The following is an 11476-nucleotide window of genomic DNA, read 5'->3' as shown; positions in this document are numbered from 1 at the left end:
CCCCCCCCCCCCCCCCCCCCCCCCCAACCTTATTTACTTACCGAAAACCATCGACCACCTGAGATCTAACCTTTTCCAGTCTTGTGCCAGTCGAAGAAGTTAGACGTCATTTTGTAGTTTCCCCCCCCCCCCCCCCCCCCCCCCCCCCCCCCCCCCCCCCCCCCCCCCCCCCCCCCCCAAAAAAAAAAAATAAATAAATAAAAAAATTTTTAAAAATTTAAAATTAAAAACCCACAAATCAAAAAATCAACTAATTATTTTTGTACTAGAAAAAAAGGAAAAAAAAAAAAAAACCCCGAAAAAAAAGCCGACCTTTCCTCGTCTTTGGCGAACATTGCCTTGATGGCCTGGTTGAAATAATCCTCCATAATAAGATGGTCTCATCCACTTGAATGCTTCTTCTACGTTTGTGGGTAGTAGCCTGGTGGGTACCATGTGGGGGGGGGGGGGGGGAGGGGGGGGGGGGGGAAAGAGGTATTTATTATGGTAAATATCAATATTATGCATTGTGACTGAAATTGATTATACTATGTGTATATATATGTAATTATAAAAATCGAGTTTCTTTTTTCTCTCCACCATCATTATCAACATCATTATCAACATCATCATCATCATCATCGTCATCATAATCATCGTCATCATAATCATTGTCATCATCATCACCATCTCATCACCATCACCATCATTATCATCCTCAACAATGCCAATTTGATCACAAAAAAAAAAAAGAAAAGAAAAAAAAATACTTTCACAACTGTATCTCACTAACAACCACTTTTCACCATACACACACATACAGACACACACACACACCACACACCACACACACACACACACACACACACACACATATGCGAATTCGATATCAAACATCAAAAACCTATTGACAATATACGTAAGTTGTAAAAATTGAATTTTTGGTTCATAGGTATGGAATTTTAAAAATTGGTTAAAACTGCATTATTATATTGAAACGTTGCTGCTTGAAGCTCGAAGGAAAAAAACATATGATAAGTATTGAATTGTAAGCTCCAATTTATTAAACGAAGACATTAAACTGTGGACGTTTCAGGTTTCCCCTTTATCAAATAACACGGTGAATGGAACACTAAATAAATAATATAAATGTTAAAAGGCTTAATGAGAGGCTCATACTAATACTATTGACAATAACTATATTTTCTGGCTTCTAAAACCACATCAAAACAAACACATTTTTTGAGACGATCGGTCAATAAACCCTCTCTCCAAAATAGTAACGCGTATGATATCATGTTTACAAAATAATTTTTGTGACATATCATATTATAGATCGTTAAAAATTTCACTAAAAAGGTTAATTATTCAAAAAGAAATATTATTTACGTGTTTTCAAAGATGTCTTTTATTCAAAGATGCCGAAACCGGAATGGATTGACGGGTGGAATAAAAGATTTCTTCACACTTGCCTTTGGAATTCGAACTTTGTTCCCAACGCGCACTCGCAAGCTCTTGCAGGGGTTGGGAACACGTCCGGAATTCCAAAAAGCAAGAGAGTAAGAATCGTAATTATTATTATTATTATTATTATTATTATTATTATTATTATTATTATTATTATTATTATTATTATTATTATTATTATTTTTATTATTATTATTATTTTATTATTATTATTATTATTATCAATTCATTAATTATTATCATTATTATTGTGATTATTATTATGATTATTATTATTATTATTATTATTATTTATTATTATTATTATTATTATTATTATTATTATTATTATTATTATCATTATTATTATTATTATTATTTATTATTATTATTATTATTATTATTATTATTATTATTATTATTATTATTATCTTTATTATTATCATCATCATCATCATCATCATCATCATCATCATCATCATCATCACATCATCATCATCATCATTCATATCATCACTTTATTATTATTATTATTATTATTATTATTATTATTATTTATTATTATTATTATTATTATTAATATTATTATGATTATTATTATCATTATTGTGATTGTTATTATGATTATTATTATTATTTATGATTATTATTATGATTATTATTATTATTATGATTATTATTATGATTATTATTATGATGATGATGATTATTATTATTATTATTATTATTATTATTTATTATTTATTATTATTATATTATTATTATTATTATTATTATTATTATTATTAATTATTATCATTATTATTATTATTTTATCATCACATCATCATTATTATTATTATCATTTTATTATTATTATTATTTATTATTATTATTTTTATTATTATTATTATTATTATTATTATTTTTATTATTATTATTATATTATTATTATATTATTATTATTATTTTTATTATTATTATTATTATAATTAAAGTTACCTAATTTCCTTCCCAGATTAGTAAAGATGGCAACGCTCTGAGTTGTAGGACTTCCTCCGTGTTCCAACATGGGCAACAGGCCAAACTTGGTAGCTGGGGGAAAGAGAGGATTTTTAAAAAAAAAAAATTTTAAAATGGATTCTTTTTACACAGTGTAACAATATCCAAAAAATGATGTGCTCAATTTGATTTACAAGCCAACATCAACACTTACTGTGTTGGAGGTGGCGTTCCAACATTTAGCAATGACTATGAAAAATGTTTTTTTCTCTTTTTGAGGAAAATTTTTGTCTAAAATCAAAGCCCTATCTCCACTGAGTAAAAATGTGTTTTTAATTTTGAAAAATCCATTCATAATAGATAGAATGCGCTTGGCCAAGGAGTTCACAACATTGCCATCCGGAAGTATAACGGACCACACACAAACTCTGTGTAACCATGAACTTTTATAGTCTGGTTAATACAGTTTAGTGAGAACAACTCACAAACGCGGATGGCAAAAACCATAACAAAGGCTGAGTGACGTCATCTGCATACTATCTATAAACAAGTTATGCAGTTTCAAAGGTGTTATTTATTTGGATGACCCGCAAAGAGGAAATAAACGCGAAAATATGGGACGCTTTTTCGGCATTTTTTTTTTCTCGACCTTTGGTTGTATCTTGCGTAATAAATGGATTAAAAGATTGAAACTTGAAGAGCAAATTAGGATGGTGTTTTGTAAAATACGGGGAAAGTGCTCGTCATATTCATATGAAATTTTACAACCAAAAAGAAGAAATGTTCATGTATTACCTTGTCAGCGACAAAACCTCCACGCCCGGTTAGTTTTAGAAATATTTTACTCCAAAGAGTAAAAATCTATTTTTAACGGTCTTCTGGTAATCGCACGAGTTTTGTCGCTTAACATAATCTAAAATGACCTTTTTTCTAACTGTGTGCCAACTTTCAGTCATATTCACCGCTAACCAGCGTCGTAATTAATTTTTTTAAACAGCATATATACGAAACGGCTTCGTCCCATATTTTGACGCGAATTCGGGCACTTCGTGAGCGAAAAAGAGGCCCAAAGATTTGTGCGGGATAGTCATTGCTACACATTTATCTTTCTTCACCGAAGTTGTGCTGTTACAAGTAGGTACTCACTTTATACCTGAGTATGGTGAGAGAAATTAAGAAAAGAGCCGTCTCAAAAAACTCAACTTTGCACCGATCTCAAAGTGACTCAAACCAGGGACATAATAATATAGAAGGAATGAGATTGGCGTCATTCACTCGTTATTGTTTTTAGCCAGCCATTTTTATGAGTAGTTCTCAATTAAGTGTATCAATCAGTCTATAAACGGTCAAGGATACACACAGTTTTGTGTGTTGCTACGTTATATCCGGCTGGCAGAATGTTGTGAGTAAATTCCTTAAGCGCACAGCATCAATACACGTTTAAGATTACACATAGTTTTGAGTGTTGCTACTTTTATATCCGGCTGGCAGAATGTTGTGAGTAAATTACTTCAGCGCACAGCATCAATACACGTTTAAGATTAACATAGTTTTGAGTGTTGGTACGTTATATCTGGCTGGCAGAATGTTACCCTTGGTCGCCTGTACACTGAATAAATAAATGACCACCGTGAACTCACACAGGAATTGGTGGGAACATGGCTGTAGTTCTGTTTTGTTTGTTTTTGTTTTTGTTTTCTAAGCTAGGGCATTTATATAGAGCAATATTCACTGAACGATATTGGAACCAGTGTTTTTCATCACAGTTTTGCTCCCTATTTTTGTTTTGTTTTTGTTTTGTTTTTTTTTGTTTTTTGGTCAGTGTCAGGCTATGTATGATATTATGAGTCTACGAAGGCTGCTGCAGTGTGACCCACTCGAGTTATGAATGACCCTCTATGGAGTTGAAAGGGCATGATGAAACCGTGGCAAATGTATGGACCCTCTATCCAATGTTTGCAGCTCTCTGGTTTGATATTAAAATTCCATCCCCTTATCTACGCTGTTTGCTTTGGGAGGCACTCGAGATAAGGGTAATGTTATTCCACGTACAAACACAGAGGCATGACCAGTCGGTTAAAGACGGAGGTGCAAAGAGGGGGGGGGGGGGGGGGGGGCGGAGAGACATGCTTGTTAGTTTATCTGGGGAGACATGCTTGTTGGTCAGGATAAGTAGTAGTAGCCGCATATTACATACCATGACAATGACACCACCGTCGAGTAAAGAGCCTTTTCAAAGGACTCAACTCTGCGCCGAGCGAGGCTCGAACCCAGGACGTTCCGACCCGGAAGTGAATGTTATACTACAAGACTACATTGGTTTCTGGCCAAAAGGTTTGTAATGTGTATTTTCGAGTACTGGAGTATTGTATCTACCAACGGGGCGTACGGTCATCATGATAACAACGAGATATTACAGCAGTCCGATGGTTACCGGTCCCACCATTATCAAGTGCAAACGTCTAAATTATCTATTAGATCATCTAATGTCGCTCGGGATTGGCAGTCATTCTGGTCGAACAGGAGAAAGAGATAGAGAGAGAGAGAGAGAGAGAGAGAGAGAGAGAGAGAGAGAGAGAGAGAGAGAGAGAGAGAGGGGGGGGGAAGCGAGGAGAAAGAACAATAAAGAGGAAGAGAAAGAGGGGATATTAGAGGGAGAGAGAGAGAGAGAGAGAGAGAGAGAGGGGGGGAGAAAGAGAAAGAGAGAGAGGGGGGGGGAGAGAGAAAGAGAGCGATGGGGGGGGGGGGGGGACAAAGAGGAGAGGGAGAGAGGAGAGGGAAAAATAAAGTGAAAGAGGACAGAGAGAGAGAGAGAGAGAGAGAGAGAGAGAGAGGAGAGAGAGAGAGAGAGAGGAGAGAGAGAGATAACGAGAAAGATAGAGAAGGGGGGAGGGGGAAGCGAGGAGAAAGAAAAATAGAGAGGAAAAGAAAGAAGGGAGAGGAGAGGGAGAGATAGAGAGATGGGGGAGGGGGGAGAGGAGAGGGAGAGAGGTGGGGGAAAAATAAAAAGAAAGAGAAAGACTAGAGAGAGAGAGAGAGAGAGAGAGAGAGAGAGAGAGAGAGAGAGAGAGATAACGAGAAAGAGAGTGAGAGAGAGAGGGAGAGAAAGAGAGAGATAACGAGAAAGAGAGTGAGAGAGAGAGGGAGAGAAGAGAGAGAGACAGATAGAGATAACGAGAAAGAGAGAGAGAGAGAGAGAGAGAGAGAGAGAGAGAGAGAGAGAGAGAGAGAGAGAAGGATGGAGGGGAGAATTTTTTGTAGATGCTGGCAATGTTTACTCATGCAACCAGTTGTGTGTGACGACAGGCCAGGTGCAATGACACTGTGCTGAATTCCATTATAGGCTAAACCAATTTGCTACCAGCTGCCTATTTAATATTTTGATATCCTTTCCCCTGCCCACCATCCACTCCCACTGGGATTCACAAGTCCCAAAAGTATATATATAATATATATATATTATATATATATATATATATATATATATATATATATGTGTGTGTGGTGTGTGTGTGTGTGTGTGTGTGTGTGTGTGTGTGTGTGTGTGTGTTGTGTGTGTGCAGGGCGTTTTTAAATGAATTTTCTTTTCAATACGCCATCGATGTTTCAAATGCATGCGAATCAAAATCTAATCTTATTTTAATTTAACACATACATGCCAAATATGTAGGGCCTATATTTCTCTGTTGTCTATCTGTATTTAAGATGATGTATCAATGATTTTTATTTTATTTTTTATTGGCTGAAGCAGGATTTTAAGAACAAAACGGTCCGTGTTTGGTATTTCTTTTTGTTTTTTGGTTGTTGTTTTTTGTTTTGTTTTTTTTTGAAGCGGTTATATTCATTTTTTTTTATATATAACGTTTCACATAATGCCGTTTCTTTTTTTTTAAAACACAGTCTATGCAATGTTAACCAAATAGCACATACTGTGTTCCTTAATAAATGTGAAACAACCGTCAGCATCCGTACCGTACCAAGCAATGCATTTAATTTATCACCTTCTCATGCACTTCTTTCTATTCCAGCTGCTTTCTCAATTCTTTCATAATAATTAAGAGATAAAAATATTATAAAATTAAATTTAACTTAAATTGAGCTTTTATATAGCGCAACATCCATTAAACGCGCTCAAAAGCGCTTTACAAGGTGTCCCTGACCAACAGCAGCACATAACATATAAAACAAGACATGACGCCGATGAGACAATGTTACAAGTTTTATTCTGACAGAGTCAACGCTGTTACCAGCCTGGTACTCATTTTACACTGAGTACGATGAGAGAAGTATGTGAGTATAAAGAGCCTTTTCCAAGGACTCAACTATACGCCGAGCGAGGCTCGAACCCAGGACCTTCCGATCAGATAGCGAAAGCGAGTGTCAGACAACAAGACCACATAGCAGCACGAAAAAGAAGAGTTGCAAGGTATTTATGACTAGGAATATCATTGTCTCTTCCTTTCACTCTACGTGCTTGTCAATAAGAGTTTTTCATTTCATTTAAGTGTAACCTGCTTGTGTCGCGGTTGAGGATTCCGTAAAAATTAATAAAGATCTGAAAACTTATGTACGAAACAGTGTCGGCCGACGGTAATCAGAGCATAATCTTTGGGGAATGTTTTGGTTTTTTTTTTAATTTAATTTTACCCATTTTTTTATCTTTTTTTTTGTGCGGCTATGTGGTCTTCTGGTATGATACTCGCTTTACGGATCGGAAGGTCCTGGGTTCAAGCCTCGCTCGGCGTATAGTTGAGTCCTTGGGAAAAGGCTTTTTATTCACATTCTCTCACCGTACTCATGTGTAAAATGAGTACCTGGCTTGGCCGTTAACAGGTTTTGTCTCTGTCTGACAAAAAAAGTAATACGTATCGCCAAACAGATGTCATGTCTCGTTCTATATGTTATGTATTGCTGTTGTTCACGAAATCCTTGTATAGAGCTTTGAACACATTTAGTGAATATTGCTCTATATAAAAGCTCACTTTTTTAATGTTTCAACCAACATGACGTTCTCTCTCTCTAATAACTTTTCCGCCGCTGACGTCACAGACTATGGGTAACACCCAATCAAGGGACGCTACTCTTCCGCTAATCTCATTCCCTATAGCGTTAGTTGCAACTCCAAAACTTGCGACTCCAAGCAAACAACATTAGCCTAAAATACACACACTCACGGTGAAAGAGAGAGAGAGAGAGAGAGAGAGAGAGAGAGAGAGAGAGAGAGAGAGAGAGAGAGAGAGAGAGAGAGAGACGCTTATCTCGCTTTTCATACAATCTATAATATCAAATAAACTGGGTTTTAGTTTTAATGAAACGCTTAAAAGCAGATAAAGATTCTTTCAACTTGGCCAGCTGAGACTGAATAAAACCAGCTCGTTTCAAAAGAATGCTCTGTGGTAAAGCGTTCTGTGAAGACGCCAGGCCCAATGTGAGAAAAGTATCTCATTCCTCCAGCTTTTGTGTATATGGCAGGGACAACTAACTAGTTTTGCCGGTTTGAGACCTTGGGTAAGGCGTCCCAATAGAATAGCTCAATTGGTAGAGTACTCTCGCTTCACGCGTAAAGGGACTGGACCGAGATCGATCCCGGGTGCAGTCGAGATGTTTTCCCGACACCCCCCCCCCCTCTCTCTCTCTCTCTCTCTCTCTCTCTCTCTCTCTCTCTCTCTCTCTCTCTCTCTCTCTCTCTCTCTCTCTCCATCCAGCAGTGATTGGACAATGGGTTGGTTAGATCTGGCGGAAAGTACTTTGAGATAGATTAACGCCCTATCTTAAGGGTAGCAATAGTAGGACTAATAGACGTCTATATGTAATATACATATAATTTAGACTTAACCCTCTCCTTACCACCTATTGCAAAATCGTCACATTAATTATGATGCAACCGTCACTATTCTCATCCAGATTTCATTTCTTTTTGCTATAGATTTAAAAACTTGACATTCTGTAATAGAGCCCATATTGTCGAACAATATTTTGTATAGAATGTGCTTTTTGCTTTTCAGTTTGAGTAAGAAATGTTTGTTTTTGTGTTGGGTGGGTGTGAAGTTTTTGGGAAAATTCTGAAAACGGCTGGGAAGGAGAGGGTTAAGTAAGTAAGGTTTTCAGCGTCTTGTTCATCCAAACTTAATACCGGATTGAGTTGGTGGGTTACATAATTTGACCCCTGACATTATATTGAAATATAAAATCGGCTTAGAGATGTATGTTTAATATTTAATGAGAACTTAAATCCCCAAGTAACCGACTCAAGTGCTGGAATAAGCGCGTGGTTTGCAGTACGCGACGCTGGAGGTCAAGTGTTTGTTTTTTTATGTGTGTTTCTTAGAAACTATATATTCAGGACTTTGGAGCATTTTTGGATCATGCTAAGGGCAAATTATGTATTTTTAAAGCTTTTTAAAGTGAGTTTTTCTTTTTTTTTCCCCTTGAAAAATACGAATTTTTCAAATTTCTTCTTCTTCTTCGTTCCCGTCACGTCACATGGTCAGTCCGGTCTGGTGAATGAAGCCCACAGTGGTCCTGAGGTCGTCCTCACTGCCGTACAGCTTCTTTGAGTATGGGGTTGGGTCAGGCCAGAAGTTCCTTCTCAAGTGGTTGTACCTTGGACATTCCATTAGGACATGATGTCCATTTTCATTTTCAAGTCCGCAGTCACATTTTCCAGAGGCACCTGCTCTGGACATCCTCCACATTTTCAAATTTCAACTAGGCAGCTCTGCACTGGATAGGAAATGTGGCGACAACGACTAGCAAAAAGATTATTGACTGCTCGGTAATGAATGGCCCTTGAGCGTGAAGAATGGCGCTCGATGACATACAATCTCTGAAGGGAGACGGAAATCCGGAAAGAAAAGTTAAGGTACACACGACATAGGATAGACCTGCCCAGACAAAGGTCAGCTTGTTCGGAAGGCGCCGATGGTCAAGTCGAGGAGACGCCCAATGAGTGGTTACCGTTTGGTTTAGGATTAAAAACTTAAAAAATGACCCTCGAACACTTTGAGGTCACATCAATATCTAAGCTATAACATTAATCAAGGCATTAGCAACTGTTGCTCGTCTAATATTTTGACCCTTTCTTTACTGACCTGAACACCATAGGCCAAAATTTATAATGATATTAGGGGAATGCGGAGGATGACATGTAATGACATGGGTACAATAATATGCCATTATGTAGAAAGATTTGTCCACAATTCAAGGGACTGAAGTGTGTAAATGTCAAAAAATTAACTCCCTTGGTTTGATTGGAGTAAAACTTAAAACAAAGGGAGTTAATTTATAAATGATATATAAAATTTAAGTCAACGGAGAAGACTTACAGGGTTTGAGTTCTTTCCATTCGTCACTGTTGACTCTGACGTCATCATAGGCCACCCCGGCGAGGGCAAAGAGGAGCCGGTTCATCTCGGCACGTCCTCTGCCGTTGAAGTATGTGAGCTTGTATTCGGCCATCTTGGTGGTAGTGATGGTGATTGTTAGTTGGTTGGAGATGGGTTGTTATGGAATCTGTTGACAAATAATATGAACACCATAGTCATTTCAAATAATGGGGGAGAAGGAGGATTTATTTTTTGGGGGGATGGAGGAGCGTAGCCGCTTTCGACACATGCAGGTCATTTCGGTTGGGGTTTTTTTTTTTTTTTTTTCGTTTTTTGTTTTTTTGTTATTGTTTGTTTGTTTGTTTTGTTTTGTTTGCTTGCTCAATTTCAAGGCCAATTGCTTCATTTTAATCTGTAAATGCGTACTAGGTGAAAACAGTAAGAGATGGTATCGAATCCGAGTGGAATCGATTCCAGTCTAGCCATGAAGGGTGAAGGCAAACTTGACCACACGTGTTATGTAATTAAAATGTGGACGTAGAGATCAATAATGGAGACGGTCACCACCACCTCTACAGCAAACATTCCTTCTGTATGGTCAGTGGTCGGAGCACCTTTCGTAACAAGAGCTGAATGGGTGGAAAAGGAGACGAGTAGAGGAGGAGGAGGTGGGGAGGGGGAGGGGGAGGAGGAGAAAGAGGAGGGGAGACTGGTTGATGGATGAGGAGGAAGAGGAGGAGGAGGAGGAAAAGGGGTGAGGACGGGAGGAGGTGGTGGATGAGGAGGAGAAGGAGGAAGATGAGGAAGGTAAGAAGAGGAAGGAGAGAGAGAGAGAGAGAGAGAGAGAGAGAGAGAGAGAGAGAGAGAGAGAAAGAAAGAAAGAAAGAAAGAAAGAAAGAGAGAGAGATGGAGAAAGAGAGAGAGAGAGAGAGAGAGAGAGAGAGAGAGAGAGAGAGAGAGAGAGAGAGAGAGAGATATCATCAGCTTCATGATGTGTGTTTTTTGGTATGACAGTGCAATGTTATCTTGCAGCAATGCAGTGATGACGACGCATAATTTACGCGTTGACAGGTAAATGGATGACGTTGAGACAAGGGCGTCACGTGATCATTTTGATCACTTTGTCCAGAAGCTTCTATTGAGTACTCTTAGTGGGTCATGCCTTTTTCACATGCATAATGATAATAGTATTAGATAGATAGATAGATCGATAGATAGATAGATAGATAGATAGATAGATAGATAGATAGATAGATAGATAGATAGATAGATAGATAGATAGATAGATAGATAGATAGATAGATAGATAGATAGATAGATAGATAGATAGATAGATAGATAGATAGATAGATAGATAGATAGATAGATAGATAGATAGATAGATAGATAGATAGATAGATAGATAGATAGATAGATAGATAGATAGATAGATAGATAGATAGATAGATAGATAGATAATGATAGATAGATAGATAGATAGATAGATAGATAGATAGATAGATAGATAGATAGATAGATAGATAGATAGATAGATAGATAGATAGATAGATAGATAGATAGATAGATAGATAGATAGATAGATAGATAGATAGATAGATAGATAGATAGATAGATAGATAGATAAATAGATAGATAGATAGATAGATAGATAGATAGATAGATAGATAGATATTGAATCGTGTTTGATACAAATATGGTACGAAAAGTGCTCGACATGTAGTAATGGAGCGAATTATTATTTAAAA

The 11476-nt window shown here is 37.1% G+C and overlaps 1 protein-coding gene across 1 annotated transcript in view; it reads right to left on the bottom strand.

The window, feature by feature from the left end:
- Nucleotides 1-875: 875 nt before the first annotated feature.
- The window catches only part of LOC144975873 (glutathione S-transferase 1-like), an 18981-nt gene continuing 8380 nt past the window's right edge, over nt 876-11476 (bottom strand). Inside the window, exons 2-4 of the mRNA XM_078920057.1 lie at nt 9732-9918; nt 2407-2499; nt 876-883 (exon numbers count right to left, since the gene is read on the bottom strand). Coding sequence (XP_078776183.1) covers nt 876-883; nt 2407-2499; nt 9732-9864 — 234 coding nt within the window. The 5' untranslated portion in view covers nt 9865-9918. The remainder of the gene's footprint in view (nt 884-2406; nt 2500-9731; nt 9919-11476) is intronic.

This window comes from Berghia stephanieae, chromosome 6 (assembly GCF_034508935.2).
Source record: "Berghia stephanieae isolate SIO BIC M18660-M18661 chromosome 6, UCSD_Bste_1.3, whole genome shotgun sequence".
In the NCBI taxonomy this organism is placed as follows: domain Eukaryota; kingdom Metazoa; phylum Mollusca; class Gastropoda; order Nudibranchia; family Aeolidiidae; genus Berghia; species Berghia stephanieae.
Note: the sequence above shows the minus strand (reverse complement) of the source record. Positions and strands in the feature narration are given on the sequence as shown.